Below are 21,265 nucleotides of genomic sequence, written 5' to 3'. Positions count from 1 at the left end.
GAGACAGGAGGAGGGGCATGAACTTGCAGTTGGAGATGACGTAGTCGGTACATTTGACTTCTGAACATAGACTTATAGACGAGGAGGGTACAGCCTTGATAGCATGGTGGGGAAACATTAACAGTGAGGGGTGACAGATTCAGATACCTCAAGGCACGTTAAGGGCATAGCCAGCAATCCATGTCAGGAGGATGAGTGTGGGAAGTTAAAGGTCAGAGGAAAGGGACGTGTGGAGCCATGGTCAGAGATGACAAGGAGAGGTGGACCTAAAGGTAGCTGGTGCAAAGCTTGAACAGGTAAGTTGTATTATCGGACTTGCATTTTGAGAATACACAATTGACAATCTTAAAAACTCTCTGTTGAGTTGTATTATTTAAGTTACACACTTGCATCTGTCTGCACTAATATCTTCTGAACACGTTTCAAAATTAATCAGTGGGCTACAGTGAGGTAGCTCAGAGCCTGCCACAGAGCCCAGCAACCAGAGTTAATTTCCACAATGTACACGGTGGCAAGAGAGAACCCAGAAAACTCCTGGGAGCTGTCCTCCCACCTCTGTGTGCCTCACAGACACCTGCAGACTCACCAGCAGGCACACACACATGATGAGTGAATGAAGGTGCAATAAAGGATTGGAACTGGTGAGATGGGTTAGTGTGTAAAAGGCACTCTGAAACATAAGGATGCAACATCTGTGACTTACACACACACACATACCACACCACACACACACACCACACCACACCACACACACACACCACACACACACACCACACCACACACACACACACACCACACCACACACACACACACCACACCACACACACACACACACACACACCACACCACACACACCACACCACACACACACACACACATACACACTACACACACCACACACATACACACACGCACACCACACCACACACACACACCACACACACACACCACACCACACACACACACCACACCACACACACACACCACACACACACACACACACCACACCACACACACACACACCACACCACACACACACACACCACACCACACACACACACCACACCACACCACACACACACACACCACACCACACCACACACACCACACCACACACACACACACACATACACACTACACACACCACACACATACACACACGCACACCACACCACACACACACACACCACACACACACACCACACCACACACACACACCACACCACACACACACACACCACACACACACACACACCACACCACACACACACACACCACACCACACACACACACACCACACCACACACACACACCACACCACACCACACACACACACACCACACCACACCACACACACACACCACACCACACACACACACCACACCACACCACACACACACACACCACACCACACCACACACACACACCACACCACACACACACACCACACCACACCACACACACACACACACCACACACACACACCACACCACACACACACACACCACACCACACACACACACATACACACACCACACACATACACACACCACACACATACACACATGCACACCACACCACACACACACACACCAAACCACACCACACCACACACACACACCACACACACACCACACCACACACACACACACACACACACCACACCACACACACACACACCACACCACACACACACACATACACACACCACACACATACACACACCACACACATACACACACGCACACCACACCACACACACACACCAAACCACACCACACCACACACACACACACACCACACACACACACCACACACACACACACACACACCACACCACACACACACACACCACACCACACACACACACATACACACACCACACACATACACACACCACACACATACACACACACACACCACACCACACACACACACCAAACCACACCACACACACCAAACCACACCACACCACACACACCAACCCACACCACACCACACACACACACGCACACATACACACACCACACACACACGCACACCACACACACACACCCCCACACGCACACACACACACACGCACACACAGTTTGATTCCAGCACTCTGGTAAGATGAGGGGTGGGGACAGGAGAATTACTCAGAAGCTTATAGGCAAACTACCCTGGTGTGCACAGTGGGGAGAGACAATAAGAAAGACTGTGCCTCAATCAGACAGAACTGACTCTTCTGATTTGTCTCTGAACTCCACACATGTGCTGTGGCCTCTGCATACCTGCGCTCAAACACCACCATAAGTCAAACTTAAAGAAAAAGTGTGTCATTGCCATTCTGAGAGCTGGAAAGATGACTCAGCATGTAAGACCTCTTGGTTCTATTCCCAGGACCATGTACCTCACCGTTTCCCACTGCCTGAGACTTCAACTCCAAGGCATCCAGTGCCCTTTTCTAGCTTCCATGAGCAACACTGCTCATGTGATATACTCCCACAAAGACACACACATACACATAGTTTTAAAAAAATCTTCAAAATGCTTTTTTGTTATATATGCATGCAGTGCTGTGGACTAAGCAAGTGCTTTACAACTGAGCTATATCCCTAGTGCTTTTTAATTTTCTTAAAATATGAAAATTAATTAATTAATCCAGGCATGGTGGTAGACTCTGAGCAACTGGAAGACAGAAATGGGCAGATCAAGACCAGTATAGGGTATGTCATGAGACTATCTAAATAATTAATTAAAAGGCTTATTTATGATAAAGAGGAAAAAGAGGCAATGACTACCATCTGTTTCTTGTTAGCATCGCCATGTGTGTCAGTTTCGAAGGGTGATGAGTTGGTTCAGACATCAGTCAGCCTGATTAGTATTCAGGGTGACTGGATTCCAGGCCTTCCTCATTGCCATGGTACAGGAGTCGGGCACTGTCAATTCTTCTTTTTTTTTTTTTTTTAAATTTTTTTTTTCAGAGCTGGGGACCGAACCCAGGGCCTTGCGCTTGCTAGGCAAGCGCTCTACCACTGAGCTAAAACCCCAACCCTACTGTCAATTCTTCTTAATTGTCTTCCTGTACCCTGTTCTTTAAAGGATAGCGAATTTGTAACCTTCCAGGGTTAGGTAGTTTTAGGTGTTAATATGAAGGATTTTACACTTTTACCATGATGCTGATTGCTAATTATTGATTTAAATGACTTATCTAAGTTACTGTGGTATTATCTAGTTTATGTTGCTGTGACAAAGACACTGGAGACATTATAGACATAGTGACTTACACTTACAATCCCAGTACTTTGAAGGTCAGAGGACTGTCAGGAGGTCTAGGCTACATAGAAAGCTGTTTTAGAAGACACACCCTAACCCTAACCCCATGAAAGACAACTAAAACAAAGAAGTCTGAGACATGATGGTTTATAAGGGACAGAAATCTATTCTCAATTCTAATGGCCGGGACATGCAAAATCAAGGTACTAGCAAGTGTGATATCTGGTCAGGGCCCTGACTCTTCCAAAATGGCCCCTTGAACAGTCTTTCCTAATGGAGAAGTTCTGTTCCCCACAGGGTAGACTAAAAAGGTGGACACCATCACCATAGGCCGTTTACAGTGGCATTACATTTTCATGATGGGACTGTCACCAGCCAGGCTTCACCTCCCAGTAACTGTTGGTTTGGCAATTCGGTTTCAAGTTCAGTTTTGGAAGAGACAAAAAACTGAAGCTCTGGCATATCCATGGTCTTACTTTGTATGACAATAATTATGACATACTTTTCAATTGATTAAAAGAGCCACATTAATATTCCTACTCAGAATTAAGCGCAGGCTGGTTTAGTGTGACCTAAGATGCAGCTTTGTGTTCCTGTGGGAGGAACTAAGAAACCAGGGTATAGATAGTGACACTCAGCTCTCTCTGGCAGGGCTTCATTATTTTCAGTACTGCTCTGTAGGTAGATGAGAGAGAGAATGTGCACTAAAATTTATTCTTTCTTCTATTATTGTCAGTTATCTGGAAATTTATTTTACTTTGGCATAATGGATTTATTGGTGACTATACTTTTCTATAACTATATGTAAAAGAATATTTACATATTAAATATTGAGACAAATGTTAATTGTTAGTTGAAATATACTGAGGCAAAACAAAGATAATCTAGAAGAAAAAAATTTAAAAGTGGCAGATGGCTTGCTCCTGAGTCATCTTGTAGACCCCATGGATTGTCAATATACTGATTACACTTACAACTTATTTTCTCCTGGAAGAAACAAGACATACAATACACAGACACTGTAAAAAAAATATCTCCAGAAAGCATACTAACACTTGAGTAAGAAAAGTAACTATTACTACCTAACCGTCATAGCCAAAAGGTATCCTTTGTGTCAGTGAATAGAAGTTGCAAAATTCCTGCCTCCTTCTTAGGACCACCAAATCTCCTGCTAAATGAGTGAATTATTAGGTAATGACTCCTTTTTGGACACTGTGGGTTAATTTTTATTTCCCTTTATACTCCAACAGCTGGCCAATAACCACCATGGGTGTGCCTCTTTGTGATGTCTCTCTTTCAATTACTTCCTTAAGATAATTCCTAGAACTGAAGTGAGCTCATGGCAGTTGGTAGAACATTGACAAAACACAGTGTAACATTGACAAAACACAGTGTAACATTGACAAAACACAGTGTAACATTGACAAAACACAGTGTAACATTAACAAAACACAGTGTAACATTGACAAAACACAGTGTAACATTGACAAAACACAGTGTAACATTGACAAAACACAGTGTAACGTTTATAAAACTGCTTGAATTTCATATGCTACTTAAAAGTCTCCTAGAGAGACTTTATTCTCTAAAGGTAATTTTTCCGCCCTGATCAAACAACTCTTTTTTTTTTTTTTCCTTTTACTTGTTTGATTTTTGAAACAGGGTCTTACTCTGTACTACATCCCAGGTTAGCCATGTAGAAGACAGGAGACAAACTAACTTTAAATGCTAGCCATCTTCCTGTCTTGGCTTCCTAATCCTTTGGCACAATATTTTAAGTTCTATCCTGTTAATAGGTTAATCAATACATTAACAGTCTCTTTCAGTGTAAAATTGCTGATATAACATAATTTTTCTGTGCTATTTTAAGGTGTGATTTTGATAAAAACTTTTTTTCTACACAAAATTATGTGCTCTTTGTGGAAAAAAAATCATGAAATATTAAGCAGCAGTATTCTGCTGTAGCCCAGGCTAATCTGGAACTTACGCTGTAGCCTAGGCTGGCCTGAGAAGGCCTGATGTCCAGGGCCATGGTTTTGACATCATTTTTGTCTCCCATTAGGTACTGTGCCTTGAGATGCGACAGAATTATTCTGGAGCTCTGGAGACTGTGAGTCAGATAATTGTGAACTTCCCGAGCTTCCTTCCTGCTTTTGAGAAGAAAATGAAATTACAACTGGCTTTGCAGGATTGGGATCAGACGGTGGAGACGGCGCAAAGGTTATGTGGAAAATGATATCACATCCTCTTTGGATCTAGTTATACATGAGGAAAAAGAAAATCAGGTTTTGTTCAGTCCATTACCTGATTTATACAACATAAAACTTAATTTTTTCAAGTAATAAGAGTGGTTTTATTTTAAGCAACAGAGAATTGAAAAAGTACTTAAAACTGTATTGCTTTTTAAAACAGAGTTTGGGCTGGAGAGGTGACTTAGTGCTTAAAGTGCTTGCTGTCTAGCCTGAAGATTCTGACCTCCTCATTAAAGCTGCCTCAGTTATAATCCTCCTTTGTAGGAGCACAGACAGGGAGTTCCCAAAGCAAAAGCTACTGACTGACTGCCTCAGTGTGTAAGGTAAAGAGTGATTGGGGAAGACACAGGATGCCAGTTTTGGTCGTCCACATGAATGCGCACATGTACATGGGTAACAAACACATAGCAGCACACACATGCAATAACATACACATGTAAAACACCCTGAGTGTGTTGATTTGCATCAATATCTGAGTATCTATTTAGATACTCCGTAAAACAATAAGTTTCTCCACCATTGGGAAGTTAATATTGAAATGAAAGAAACCATATGTAACCAGCACAATTAACTTATGCAGTGTATTAAACACAGGTGCTGAGGAGGAAGAAAAGTGAAGTATGGTATGTTGGGGTGGGAAGTTACGAGGTGGCTGTGGAAGGCCTCACTGAAGAATAGCATTTGAGGAAAAACTTGAAGCATGGATGAAAACCAGGCAGATACCCAAGGGAAGGTCTTACACAAGTAGGAGCCTACAGAGAGCCTGAGGCCATTGAAACTGTCATAGGGTAGAGCCTTTGAGAAGGCAGTGGGAAGGAAGGGGTGCTGAGCCAGGAAGGACCTCGTGCACCAGCGGAAGGGTTTGACATTTCTTCTGACACAAAGTTGTGTTATGTATAAAGGAGTATCGTGGTCTGAATTACATTTACTAGAGTCATTGTTGTTTTGAGAACTCTGCGTGGAGAAGGGAGTGGGGGTAAAATTTTGCATGCGCAGCCATATGAAAGAGGATTGCTGGTGAGGGAGCCAGGGCAGGGCTGTCACCCTTAAGGTGCTTTGAGAAATGACTGGACTTTCGATATGTTTTAGCTAGGAAGGCAGAGACTGCAGAAAGATGCAGACCCCAGGCCGCTTGGTCTGAACATCTTGAATGAAGTTATGAATGGCCTGTTGCAAAGTGCTCAGAGGGCCTGGCTGATGGGAAGGTGGTTAATACCCAAGAGGTAGACATCAGTACTCCCACTTTGCAGATGAACGAACGTAAGGTACAAACCTGTTAAATGTTTTATCCAACATTTATAGGTATTCAACTACCTATAGATTATTTGGGGGAACCTGTTTAACTCAAACTGAGCTATATCTTGTCAGACAGCAATTGGTGTGGAACAAACAACTACGCGTCTCAGAGTAAAACACTCTGCAGCGGTTTCTCATGTGCACATCAGTAATCTAAACTGGCTGATCTCAGGTGGGATTTGATTTACTAGGTCTCTGCTTCAAGTTTTAGACCCCAGTAACCAGCGGTAACTGCACGGGTGAACTGTTTCTCTGGGAATAGGAAAGACACAAGAGCTGAGACAGAAACAGACTGCCTCTGCAGTGTAGGCTGAGGTCTTTGTCCTGCCTGTTTGAATGAGGACCCTGGGACCAGGGACCAAGGTGCATATTTTACATATCAAAGCAGACCTGGCCTCCAGTTTCTCTCAACATCCCTCAGTGGACTGCCCTTTCCTGACAGGCTCTTCCCTATTTACCTAAACAGTTTATGCTCCTCTACTTTTCTCTTCCTCCTCCGCTTCCCTTCCCCCTCCTTCTTATTTTCCTGCCCTTATTTCTCCACACATGCTTTTTCTCTCCTTCCCTTCTCCTTCCGCACCTTCTCTCTTCCCATGTTGACTTCCCTAGCCTAAGAGGAGACTCCCAATAAACCTGCCTATCTGTATTCTAATCTGACTCCAATTGGTTCATTTCAACAGTGAGTGGCAGAGAAAGTAAATATCACTGCCGTCATCCCTTTGGCGGAAGCAGGGAAAATAGCCCAGTCAGTAGTCACAGTGCCGTATAGCACTGTTTCTTCAGAGAACTGCACATTTGCACGGCAAAAGGAAGAAGGGAGAAAAAGTGAACCAGAAATTCATTGTTTCATATACGCCTGAGAGAATGCCTTGTACATGACCCCTTTTGAACAGTTACTTTTATTATGCCACTTAATAAAATTTGATAAGAATTCAAAAAAAAAAGAATTCTTATAGCATAGACTATGTCTTGCTAAACTTATGCCTATTTTTCTCCTGGTGATTAATAAATGATTTCAAATTTTCCAATTTGTATTTTATCACATAGGAATCTATTTTAAATTTCTGACTAAATCTGCATATGTAAATATTCCACTCGTTCTGGCATTCTTAGAATTTCTTTAACGAAAACCTTGAGGTAAATTCAACTTCTTCAATTTTCGCTTCTTCACTTGTTTTATTTATATGAAGGCTTCGCCTGCTTGTGTAACTGCGACACGTGCATGTGGTTCCCTCGGAGACCAGGTGGCAGTGTCAGCTCCCCTGGGCTGCTGGGGACTTGGAACTGGACCCAGGTCCTCTCCGGGAGCAGCAGGTGCTCGTAACCACTGAGCCATGTCTCCAGCTCCTGAAGTCAACGTTTAACACGCTGCTGTGTATCAGTAACTGATACTTTAAGTAGCAGTTCCACAGTATTAAATGAAGCAGTCCCAACTTCTAGTCCTACCTTAAAACATTAAAAGTTACATTGCAGATAACCTTCTAACTAATCATCTCCTGGTTTTCTGGATAAAACTACTTATTGGAGCAGTATAAGAGTCAAGCCTCCAAACTTTTAAGCCCTGCAACAACGACAACGACAACGACAATGACGACAACAACGACGACGACAGTTATTAACTGGCGTGTTTTCCTGCAGGTTGCTGCTTCAGGACGGCCACAATGTGGAGGCGCTGAGAATGCTGGCTTTATATTATCTGTGTAGGGAAGGGGACATAGAGAAGGTAAATTGTCCTGTGTGACAGAAGTCGCCCATGTCAAGATGATTTCATCACACACCATTATCAATGCATGTGAACATATTCTTTCGAAGCTTGAAGTTCTATCTCAGAATGTTTATTATAGCTTTTAATTGGTTGTTAGAACTATGTTACAAAGACTTTAGCATCTAGTAAAGCAAAAGTATGTAGGGAAACTTCTCTCAAATTAATAAGGGTATATGTATCTTTATATAACATGCTGACACATAGCACTGTGGTCTAGATATGAATATAAATATGCAAATAAGATTCACAGTCTGTTGGCCACTCAATTGAGTTTGTGTGAGCTAAATGAGCTTAGGACCAAGTCCTTGTAATAGTGTCCACCTGTTTCAGTGTTACTGCACACACTCACTGGACACTAGCAAAGGAGTAAAACTCTAATCTGTAGCCAATGGTGTTGTACAAGAGGTCTGTATGTCTAACTTGGCTAATGTAACAGTACCTAGCACGTACTTCAGTGGACAGTAGAAGAGTCTTAGTGGATCAAATCTTCTATGGACTTTTTGTTTATTAATTGGAGCTGGGACTACAGCTCAGTGGGAGAGAGGTTTGCCTAGTTTGTACCAGTCAAGCTGATTCTCAGCCCCGAAAGAAACAAACCAGAAACAACAACGATTATTTATACTAATGACTTTCAAGACTTTTCTGTTGTAGAAACCAGTTCAAATATGAACTAAGCTGTCTATAATAGTCCAAAGGAGCATAGAATGTTAGATTGTCACTCAAACAGCCTCTGTGGGTGACTTGATTATCTGAGAGGTCAATATATTCATTTGTTGAATAGCTATGACTATGTTTACCCATCCAGAAGCTTCTATTCAGTGATGAGTATTAACAAGAAATAATTATGTATAATTACTGGAGCTTTTTAAAAAGGCAAAACAGCTTTAGATTCCATTGGGGAATCTGGGGAAGTAATCAGTGTGCAGATTCTGCAGAATCATGAAGATCTGCATTTGGATCTCCAGCACCTACAACATGTTAGGCACGATGACACATGCTTGTATTTCCAGCACTGGGGAGGGAGACACAGGAAGATACCTAGAGTCACTTACCGCCTAGTCTTGCCGAACTAATAAAGTCCAGATTTGGTGAGAGATCCTGTCTCAAAAGTAAGAAATCAACAAACTCCTGACTTCTGACTTCTATACACAGACATGTACACACAAAAAACATATGCACACAAACATATGCTCATGCATATACCTCACCACAGCACACACATACACTAGATGGAAGATATTTGTGAAAACAAAGGTCTCTTAAAATATGAGTAATGAGGGCTAGAGAGATGGCTCAGTGGTGATGAGTACTTGTTGCTCTTGAAGAAGACTGGATACACTTCCCAGCATCCCCATGGCAGCTCACAACCATCTGTAACTCAAGTTCCAGGGGAATCCAACATCTTCTGACTTCCACAGGCATCAAGCACGTATATGGTGTGTATACATACATTCAGGCACTCACATATGCACATAAAATAAAAATAAGTCAATCTTTAAAAATGTATTAAAGTATATATTCATGTGTTAAATTCTTTCTTTTACTCTTTATCTTGTTTTAGGCTGCTGCCAAGCTGGAAAATTTAGGAAATGCATTGGATGTCATGGAACCACAGAATGCTCAACTTTTTTATAAGATTACAATAGCCTTCAGCAGAACTGTAAGACTGCCTTCTCGCCAGATTCTATCAATAAGAGTTAGTAGTTGGGCTGGAGAGATGGCTCAGTGGTTAGAGCACTGTCTGCTCTTCCAGAGGTCCTGAGTTCAGTTCCCAGCACCCACATGGTGGCTCATAGCCATCTTTAGTGTGATCTGATGCCCTCTTCTGGCATGCAGGTGTACGTGCAGATAGGACACTCATATACATAAAACAAATAAATTAATCTTTAAAAAAAGTTGGCAGTTAGCTAGCGGGCGGAACGCTGAGGGACATATGGCTTGCAGTGAAAGGGATATGATCTAAGTGCCTTATTTGTTCCCACAAAAGGACACTGGGAGATTCTAGCTGCCCCTCTCCAGCCTTCAGGGACCATGAAGAAGGACTTGTGGAGCGAGAGAGTGCCTTTCTGGCAGAGACAGCCAGAATCCAGTGTTTGGGTTAGGGGGGTTCTGTTCTTCTGTTCAATTACAAAACCTTTAGGAAAAATCGGTTAAAATGGATAAAAGCATGTTTCAGTGGAGCAAAAGGCCAGTGACTTGGAGTTGTTGTTGTGGTTGTCGTTGTTGTCGTTGTTGTTGTTGTTGTCGTTGTTGTTGTTGTTGTTGTGGTTGTTGTTGTTGTTGTTGTGGTTGTTGTTGTTGTTGTGGTTGTTGTTGTTGTTGTTGTGGTTGTTGTTGTTGTTGTTGTTGTGGTTGTTGTTGTTGTTGTGGTTGTTGTTGTTGTTGTTGTGGTTGTTGTTGTTGTTGTTGTGGTTGTTGTTGTGGTTGTTGTTGTTGTGGTTGTTGTTGTTGTTGTTGTGGTTGTTGTTGTTGTCGTTGTGGTTGTTGTTGTTGTGGTGGTTGTGGTTGTGGTTGTTGTTGTTGTGGTTGTTGTTGTTGTTGTTGTTGTTGTGGTTGTTGTTGTTGTTGTTGTGGTTGTTGTTGTGGTTGTTGTGGTTGTTGTTGTTGTTGTTGTGGTTGTGGTTGTTGTTGTTGTTGTTGTGGTTGTTGTTGTTGTTGTTGTGGTTGTGGTTGTTGTTGTTGTTGTGGTTGTTGTTGTGGTGGTTGTTGTTGTGGTTGTTGTTGTTGTTGTTGTTGTTGTGGTTGTTGTTGTTGTTGTGGTTGTTGTTGTGGTTGTTGTTGTTGTGGTTGTTGTTGTTGTGGTTGTTGTTGTTGTGGTTGTTGTTGTTGTCGTTGTTGTTGTTGTTGTTGTTGTTGTGGTTGTTGTTGTGGTTGTTGTTGTGGTTGTTGTTGTTGTTGTGGTTGTTGTTGTTGTTGTGGTTGTTGTTGTTGTTGTTGTGGTTGTTGTTGTTGTTGTGGTTGTTGTTGTTGTTGTTGTTGTGGTTGTTGTTGTGGTTGTTGTTGTTGTGGTTGTGGTTGTTGTTGTTGTAAAGCCATGTTTCTGTTTGACTATTCTGTACAGGCAAGATGACAGGGATGGAAGAAAAAATACAACAGAATAGCAAAGCCAGTAAAAGGAAATTAGAGCCTTGACCAGTAAAACGCATTAACACAAAATATACAGGAGAAAGTAAACATAAGGAAAGAAAACTACTGAGGATATTGATTGCTAAACTGTAATAATTATCATATTTTAAAACATGTAAACTATGACATTTAGGAGGAAGAAAAAATATAAAAGTATGAACTAAGATAATTTTTTCTTTATTTGTGTTACTGCCTGACACAAGTTCATTTTTTAGAATGATTATAGACTTGTTTGTTTATCAAAATATTCCGAAGAATGTGTTGCTCTTAAAGTTGGTATGTTCAATAGTTATTTAACCTCATTGGCATCAGCAAGCTTTAGGTGAAGTTTTTTCCAAAAAAGTATAAGCCACATATTTTTAAATTCTTTCCTGATTGGTGCAGGTTGTCTTTAAGGGGAAAGGGATTTTTACTTAAATATGTACACTTATTTTGAAACCTTAAAATACGGATTTTTCAATCTAATTTGAAAGAACAATCATGTTTTTGTACAAGAGAACTATATGTCTAGATGGTCATGTCATAAAACAGTGCTTGTTGAAATATCCAGCTTGTAGGGTGGGTCCTACACTCGTTCTGGATGTGGTACCTAGATGATAGAAAGCCTTTCCTTTTAAATAATCATATTCCCCCTTCCATCCTGTGCACTCCAAGCTGTATATGTAAGAGTAGAGAAAAATAGCTCTGGTATTCTGAGACTGGACTTCTTGTCTAAATGGTTTTTCTTTTCTTTTCAGTGTGGACGTAATCAACTCATTCTTCAAAAAGTTCAAAGTTTCCTAGAAAAAGCATTTAGTTTAACCCCCCAGCAAGCAGAAATTGCTACAGAGCTTGGCTACCAAATGATTCTCCAAGGCAAAGTCAAGGAGGCCTGGAAGTGGTACAGGACCGCCATGACACTGAACGAAAGCAACATCTCTGCCGTCACCGGTGAGATGACAGCTTCCTCCACAGGAACCGGCTTCAGGGACCTGCCCACGGAAGCAGAGAGTATAGAGTTAATTTTTTAGAAAAATTAAACTCTTTCTACTCTGCAATAAAATGGGAAATCGTGCATCTTTAAAAAGATCAGTTGACTTCTCAAATACTCTCTTGAAAGACTGGATTTTATCTGGTTGCTTCTGTCAAGTTATGGATTGTGCAGTAAAAGATTTTACGTAGCTCCTGGCTACCTATTTTCTTCCCCACCCCTCCCACTGCTGTTTTCTTTCAGTTTTTTCCAGCCTAGAGCAGTATTATTGTGATGGAGAAAGATGTTTCCTTAACGTAGGTTTGTGGGTTGGGATAGGCTCTGATTGTTTCTCTTTGGTTTCAGGACTTATCCGATGTCAGTTAATAGAAGGACAATTGCAAGATGCAGACCAGCAGTTGGAGTTCTTCAGTGAATTCCAGCAGTCAATGGGAAGATCTGCGGTAGGGCATTTTATCAGACCGTCCAACCTTAGCCCGAAACAGTGCATGAGCACTGACTTTAGTGTCCAAGTTCATTAGCATGCCTCTACAAAACTTGGCTTTAAATGCTTCGCTCAATGATCCTAACATTCCGTTCAGCTAACGCCTACGTTTGCATGATTTTATATCAAGCTTTTGAATACTTTCTTATAAATAATACTTTATATACCTTTGAAATGGAAACGGAAATAAAGGGCTTTATAGCGAAATGGAATAAGTTATGAACTCTACTTACTTTTCAGGAATTAATGTATTTGCATGCGGTTCTTGCTACCAAAAAAAATAATCGTCAGGAGGAAGTTATAAATTTGTTGAATGATGTTGTGAACACTCACTTTTCACACTTGGAAGACCTCCCTCTCGGCATACAGTATTTTGAGAAGCTCAACCCTGACTTCTTACTAGAAGTTGTTAACGAGTATCTGAATCTCTGTCCAATTCAGGTATGGGATTCTATTTCTTACCCCAACAGCCACATCCGTGTGTCCCATAGACGGTACTAAGAAGTTCTCTTGAACATGCACAAGTGTATCTGCATCTGTAATTAACGTTCATAATTCTGTTAACCGAAACCATTTTAAAGCAGTCTTTATAGAAAGGATTACTACCAAATTATAGTATTGATTAGTAAAGAGTTATTTTCAATTTTTAAATCCTAAAACTTTCAGTTGAGAAATATTCAAGGTGGTAAATTTGAATCTGACTGATAACAGCATCTATTGTCATTTCACCCTGGGCAAACTCAAAACTGGAGCTCTTTTGTAAAACTAATGAAACCATTTCCAGCATGAACTCAAACTCTCCTTTGTGTTAAAAGTGGACTCTGACTCTTCTCCTGCTCCTTGGAATGACAGAGTATCTAGTTACTTAGTCCAAAGAAGAATCGTTTCTCCTTCATAAAGGAGATGCTTAGATTTGATTAGATACTTCTGGTGTGAGGAGTTCCCTATGCTTTCTCTATATGCATGCATGGGAAATCCATTACCTTTAAAAACGTGTGTGTGTGTGTGTGTGTGTGTGTGTGTGTGTGTGTGTGTGTGTGTATGCCTGCTGGGCTATGAGTTCACAAATACTATGATCTACCACTCATGCCTTTGAGTTCAGTGTAGCTGTGGAATAATTTCTACACTTATTTCTTGCCGTTTTCTCTTCTCTCGTTTACCTTATACTCTCCCATTATCATATTCTGTTTAGTTTTTGATATTTATTTTATGTGGAACCTTAATCCAGGTTAGAGACAATGATGGTCATTTGCAAGCATGAGCATTCTTGAGTAGCAGCACTAGACACCTGTGTGGTTCTACCTGGGAATCCTTTGCAAAGTGACCTGCAGTCAGTGGGCAGCTTCCCTTCGACTGGCCATAAGCACACATAACCTAACTTCCTTGTACTCGGGTCATGTTTCTATACATTCTTCATGTACAGCTGTTTGATACTCATTGCTAAGACCAAAATTATTAGCGACCCCCACCCCAATTTACAGCATTAGATGCTGTATTAACAGTGAAAACAAGAAAAATTACCTTCCCTGAGGGAGCTCTGCATAATGTGTAATATCATGTCATTTCCCAGGCCTTTATCACCCTTAAAAACTATACTCTTCCAGAATCATACTTGGTGATTAATTCAGACTGACCGAACTCAGTCTTCCCAGTCCATGGAAGCTGCTTGGTAGCTTGGGAACACAAGTTATAACTTTTGCTCCAAGACATATAGTCTAAAAGGATCGAGCAGACACCATAAGAAGACTGGAATGAATACTGGTGTATGGTATAAGGAAATAAGAGAGCAGGGTAGAGGAAGTGAAGATGTATGTGAGAGTGTCAGAGTGGACCTCACTATGAGAGAAAGAATTGAAGGGACCTGTGGAAACATCTGCTTGGAAGCTACGGGAATAGCTGATTCAGATGCTCACAGGAATGGAGGATGAGTAGACTGGACTGTGAGTGGGGCAGCAAGGGCAGACAAGGCTCCTGTTCTTGAGTATTTCAAAGGATTTCCTTGTTCACTGTGCTAAGAATGAACCAGACCATAGGTAGTTCACAAAACAATACATCACTTGGTAGCTAGGTCTCTGACTACATATCCTATTTTCCCATGATGCAGCTTTTATCCTCATGTTGCAGCTTGGCCAGCTTTATAATTCTGTTTTCCTTGGACATTTGAGAAAGGCAACCCTAGCCTCAGCTCTGTTCCTTGTTCATTGGCCCCTTTCACATACAGTTTGTTTTTTTTTAAATATTTAAATCTAACAAGCATAGTCTGAAAGATTGTCTCTAGACTTCTGTTTTAATCTTTGTGTATACAAGGAAACACGATGGCTGCCTTTATTGGGTGATGCTGCCTACACCTCAATCCTAGCTCTTCAGTAGCAGAGGCAAGAGGATTGTGAGCTTGAGCCAGGACTGCACAGTGAGGCCTACTCTCAACATATAACAAACAACAGAAAGTAGAAGAAAACAGTGAAAATTGTTCTCAGTATTTCTTAACAAGTGTCACTACTAGATATTTACCATGGTTTTTACTTTAACAATTTTTCTGGTGAGAAATATTTGTGTGAATGACTCATGTTGTTGCTGTAACAAAATATCCAACAAAAGGGAAGGAAAGAAGGGAGGGAGGGAGGGAGGGAGGGAGGAAGGAAGGAAGGAAGGAAGGAAGGAAGGAAGGAAGGAAGGAAGGAAGAAAGGGTTTATATTACAGTGTGTGGGTACAGTCCACCACGATGGAGGGAGGCAGGACAGCAGGGATCTGAGGTGGCCATCTAGGAAGCAGAAAACATGAATGTCGGCATTCAGCTCCTTTTCCTTTGTATTCAGCATAGGTCTGCAGTTCAAAGAATGGGCTCACCCGCATTTAAGGTGGGTCTTCCCGCCTCAACTAGCCCAGTCTAGAAACTCCCTCACAGGAGGGCAGAGCACTGTCTCCTAGTTTATTGCGGATCCTGGTAAGCAAATATTAGCCATCACAACAGTTTAAAGGATTTACTTGTTTCCATTCAAACAAGTGTAAAACTCTGACCTTGAAGATGCATAAAGACCATAAAAGGAGCATCACTAGGTGGGAAACTGCATAGACTATGTGCTGTCAAGATTTGAAGAAGTCGGGATGCTTTAGGCAATAGTCAATATTTTGAGTATCTTTAGGGGAATGTGTTCAGCATAGGACAAGGGATGTGCGACTATTGTAAGCTATCTGGCCCTTAATCAGAGTGATCATCTGTAAGAGAGCACAGTCATTGACCTGAAGGAGGAAGGTAACTGTCCATCAGCTGACGGGGATGGGAAAGGTCACCTAGAAGGTAAGAAGAACAGCATCAGTGAAGCAATGCAGGGGAGCTAAGCAAGAACGATCTCTCAGTGGTCTTCTCTTTCAATGGGTGCTTTCTCTGATAAATTTTGAACTGGTAACTACTTTCATATGCTATAAAAATATTAATTACATGACAATCCCATAATTAACTGCACAGAACTCAACAATAATTTCTAAGTCTATTCATAGATGAACTAAGGAGTAGTTTAATATCTGGACAAGTATATAGCAAAGCTAGTATGAAAAAAACCTAAGATAAATTTAATAAAAACACTAGGTTCTTTTCCCATATCAGTCACACTAAAATCAGTGTGTGTTTAGTCCGCTATATATGACCATAAACTTAGAATGTGATCTGATCTGCTTTGTTTAGCCTGCAGGTCCTGGGCAGCCTCTCTCCCCAGTCCTCAGACGTTGTTCTTCAGTTCTGGAGACGATTATAAGAAGTGTACCAGGTCTTCCGCAAGCTGTCTTCCTAATGGCCAAAGTGAAGTATCTGTCAGGTGATATATCCCTTAGCACATAAAATAACACAGGAGTTTGATTGCTGTGTTGGGAATGACAGGTGTAAATAGATTCTGTACTCCTCTCCAGGGAGAACAGTCACATACAATGTATATTTTGTCTGTGAATATGTATGTTGAATCCAAAATTGAAACCAAAGTTTCAAACCTATTTTAGATTTGTTTCATACCCCATGTTCATACAAGCAACCCTAATTATTATTAATTATAATTAAATTATTAATTATTATTAATATAATTATATTGTAAATTATTATTAATTTATAATATAAATTATTATTAATCTTTCTACATCTTAAACAGTTTTCACTTTAAAACCTAATAATAAGTAAGATTATCTGTCCAAACATTAAAACTGTATTGGAGAGTGAACAGAAACATTAGTGTAGGCTGTAGATGAGCCAAAGTCATATGGTAAAGACATTGAACAGACTTAGTAATCCGAGTATCTTGCAATACCAGCCGGTAGTAGCTGGACCACTACACATGAAGGCCTTACTTAGCTACTTAACTCTTATTTTGTTAAATTTTACTTTTCACAATACATTGGTTGTGGGCTACTGTTAGTATCACCACTCGGTTTTGGGTCTGGCAGCACTGACATGCCTAGATGTATTGTTCTTACCATTCCCATCCTCTTTGGCTTTTACAACAACAAAAGATCCCAGAGCAACTGTTGGTCTTGCTGACGGTTGTTTGCCAAATGTTAACGATATGTTGAGTAAGTTACTCTGCCAGTCATTTGCCCGTTAATTCTCTACCTCTGAGGGGAGATGTATTGTGTGATGTCAGTTAGTAGGCTGAGCTCTTGTGATCCCAGAAACTGAATTTTACCATGTATTCTATTTACCAATAGAAATATTGACAACAGGTAAAGATGAAGTGTATTTAAACAGGGAATAATTTAGGACTTCTTCTTCTGCTATTCCAGAGAAGTGGGGTGGGAAGTGGGCCTTGTTATATCTACTTAAGCCAGTATTTGGAAGGCAGCATACAAGTCCATGTGCACTGAATCACAAGGAAGCTGTAGCACGTAGATGATGTGTGGGCCCAAGAGTCTTCTCCCTCTGGAACTTCACCATCCTTATCACATTAGTCCTCACCAATGTTAGGCAGATTTTTGAGATATTCAGAAACTTAGCAGATGTGTTATGAATTATTTGGTATCTCAGTCGATGCTGCATTTTAATCACTATCTCATGCTTTAGAATTTCAGAGATGTATCCTCGGCCTTTTTCCTATTTTACCCAAATCATGTAGCCCAGTTGTAGAATGTACCCTCTTTGTTAGTGTAAATAACAATGCAGCCTTCTAGGTTTATAAAGGTCTATGCTCCCACCCTGATAATAATGGATTGAACCTCTGAACCTATAAGCCAGCCCCAGTTAAATGTTGTCCTTATGAGAGTTGTCTTGGCCACGGTGTGTCTCTTCACAGCAGTGGAAACTCTAAGACGCATGTGCTGTTTCTCCAGTTGGATAAGACTCTCTCATGACAGGGCACCAAGGCAGGCACGGTGGCCAGAGCAGTCACCCGAGAGCTCACATCTTCAAGTACAAACGTGAAGCACAGAAAGTGAGCTGGAAGTGGAGTGACATTAAAACTCCCAGCACCCACCCCCAGTGATGCACTTCCTCCAGCAAGGCCACCACTTCCAAACCTCCCCAACCAGTGCCACCAGCTAGCCACCAAGAGTTCAGATGCTCAAGCCTGTGGGAGACAATTCTCATGGAAACACAGCCTTGAAACCTATTTTAACAAAAGCTTTTTAAGAGGAAAATAAAGGTAGATTCTAGTCCTGCCAGTAATAGTGGGGAGCTGCTGTCACCCTTTATATTTTCCCTGATTTGCTGTGACAAACTGTTGTCCTGACTGGCATGGGTGGGTTCTTCAAGTAGTTACAGGGACGCTAGCTAGCTGGCACAAGTTGGAATAGAGACAAGGTTCATGAACAGAGATGTTAAACAGCCAAACTGTGACTACTTGCATAGTGGGTCCTGCTGGGGGCTCCAGCTCTGAGTGCTGAAGCCTCACAGGCGTTGCTCTCTTACTAGGTGACACCGAGGCAGCCTACAACAACCTGCAGCACTGCCTGGAGCACAGCCCCTCTTACGCAGAGGCTCACCTCCTGATGGCGCAGGTGTACCTATCCCAAGACAAAGTCCAGCTGTGTTCTCAGTCGCTTGAACTTTGTCTGAGCTACAATTTCAATGTGAGTACTGCAGATTAGGATTCAGACATACCCCTGACCTTGCTTTTCTTGTAGAACAGCAGTTGTTATAATGAGAATTGAATGAAGCAATTGTATATACTTATACAATAATATTAGACCATGGAGAAATATACCAAATATTTTTATGGATAAGGTTAGTAAATGGTATTGCTCATTTTCTGTTGAATCTTCCTTTCCTTTTACTTCTTTCCTTCTTTCCTTCTTTCTGTTCTATTTTTTTTTTAGAGGCAGCGTATTTCTTTCTGGTCAGGCTGGGCCTTTTTTGTATTTTGTAGACCAGTCTGTCAAGAAATTTAGGTCAATCTGCCTGCCTCTGCCTTCCAAATATTAGGAAAACTGTATGAGCTCCACAACCTGCTAGAATTATTTTCCCATAGTCTCTTTTTAAAATTACTGTCAAAGAATACACAGTAATTTTGGAAACGAACATTATGTAGTTTGAAGCTTTAAAAGCACTCCTTAGTATCCAGGAAAGTTCTCGTACTTCCTGTGAATGTGAGTGCTTTCAGGACTACTTCAGGCTACAGAAGGAAGCCTCAAGCCAGTGACTCACCCAAGGCCTCATGGGAGAACCATCAAATGAGCTAGAGAAGCCAAGTTCTAAGAGTCTACATTTATCCGTGCTTTTTCTTAGAATAGTAGGTAGATCTCTAGATTGGAGGGACACTGGGTTCTCTGCCCATGCCCTGTGCCTCAGTCTGTGGGGAAGAAGAAAGGAGTGAGCATTCTCTAGTCCTGCAGGTGCATAGCCCCTAACACACGAAGGCCTGGGACTCCTTCGTTCTGGGTGGCTTCCACCCCACCCCACTGAGGGTGTCTCCTCTGGCTTGTCTTCTTTACTCAGTCTAGGTTCTTCCGTCCTCCTATGTCCTGTTTACAGCTAAGATACAGACAGCTAAGATACAGATACAGCTAAGATACAGATTCTGTGTTTTGGGGTAGGATGTAAAGGAAAGGCCATGAAAACACTTTGAAATTTTTAGTATTGAAAGTTAAAACAGTAAAAATGAAAACTTATTTTTAGAAATCTAAGAGGAGTCTAAAATAAAGACATTCCTTTACTGAAAAGTCTAATTTTAGGATGTTTTGGTAGCCTGTAAGACAAAAAAAAAGTTATTCTACCTATTTGACATTGAAGAAAGAGGAGGCCGGGTTCACAGTTTCCCTAAACACTAGAGTTCATAGGCTTCCAACTGTGTGCTTCATTGAGATGCATTTGAGTATGTGAGCCTGCTTAATTTCACTATGCGAGGTTTTGTTTTATTATTTGCAAGTCCTTCTAATGAAATATTAATTTGAAATTATGATTAGGCAGTGAAAAAAATAAGGTCAGAAACATGCTTTGAGGATGGGGTCACACATGAGCTGTACTCCAGAACTTCATATCCCACTTGATTGGTCAGACGTTCTGGTTTCCACTGTGTGCGCTCCAAACCGCTGCTAATTTGTTCGTCAGGTGAGAGACTACCCACTGTACCACCTAATCAAAGCACAGTCACAGAAGAAAATGGGCGAGGTAGCAGAAGCAATTAAAACTCTGCACATGGCAATGAATCTACCAGGAATGAGGAGAAGTAGAGCTTCCTCGAAATCCAAGCACAGAAGTGAAGTGGATGGGAGCCATCGCTTATCCATCTTTCTTGAGTTGGTGGAGGTTCACCGCTTAAATGGAGAACAGGTGAGTTAACTCAGATTAGAGTGAGGTGTGTGTGTGTGTGTGTGTGTGTGTGTGTGTGTGTGTGTGTGTGTGTACTAATTCCCTACTCTTTGATGGAACATGGAACATATAGATACATATTTCTAGTTGAATAATTATATATATATATGTATATATAATACAGAGAGGTCTCTTGACCAACTGTCAAAACGTATCAACTTATTTTTCCTTACTTTTCACTAAAACACGTGTATTCTGCAAGTGCCTGGATGTTAAATGTTATTTGCTCCCGGATGACTTTCTCAGTGTGCCTAGCTTGGCCACCATGAAATGCAGTCGTGTAATTTATGGGACTCTTTAATTCTGGTTGTAAAAAACAAACAAAACTCT

The 21,265-nt window shown here is 41.2% G+C and overlaps 1 protein-coding gene across 2 annotated transcripts in view; it reads left to right on the top strand.

Moving 5' to 3' along the window:
• Positions 1–21,265, top strand: part of Ttc21b (tetratricopeptide repeat domain 21B) — a 74,512-nt gene that overhangs the window by 11,590 nt on the left and 41,657 nt on the right. Inside the window, exons 6-14 of one of the 2 annotated variants that reach the window (NM_001191737.2) lie at positions 5,321–5,478; positions 8,445–8,529; positions 10,133–10,231; positions 12,435–12,627; positions 13,013–13,110; positions 13,392–13,592; positions 16,835–16,964; positions 19,040–19,197; positions 20,675–20,896. In NM_001191737.2, the coding sequence (NP_001178666.1) occupies positions 5,321–5,478; positions 8,445–8,529; positions 10,133–10,231; positions 12,435–12,627; positions 13,013–13,110; positions 13,392–13,592; positions 16,835–16,964; positions 19,040–19,197; positions 20,675–20,896 (1,344 nt within the window). Of the gene's footprint in view, positions 1–5,320; positions 5,479–5,547; positions 6,776–8,444; positions 8,530–10,132; positions 10,232–12,434; positions 12,628–13,012; positions 13,111–13,391; positions 13,593–16,834; positions 16,965–19,039; positions 19,198–20,674; positions 20,897–21,265 lie in introns of those variants that run through there. The other variant, XM_039104488.2, reaches the window with a different exon arrangement.

The sequence above is a fragment of the Rattus norvegicus genome, chromosome 3 (genome assembly GCF_036323735.1).
Source record: "Rattus norvegicus strain BN/NHsdMcwi chromosome 3, GRCr8, whole genome shotgun sequence".
NCBI lineage: Eukaryota > Metazoa > Chordata > Mammalia > Rodentia > Muridae > Rattus > Rattus norvegicus.
The sequence above is the reverse complement of the archived record's forward strand: the minus strand, read 5'-3'. Positions and strand labels throughout refer to the sequence as shown.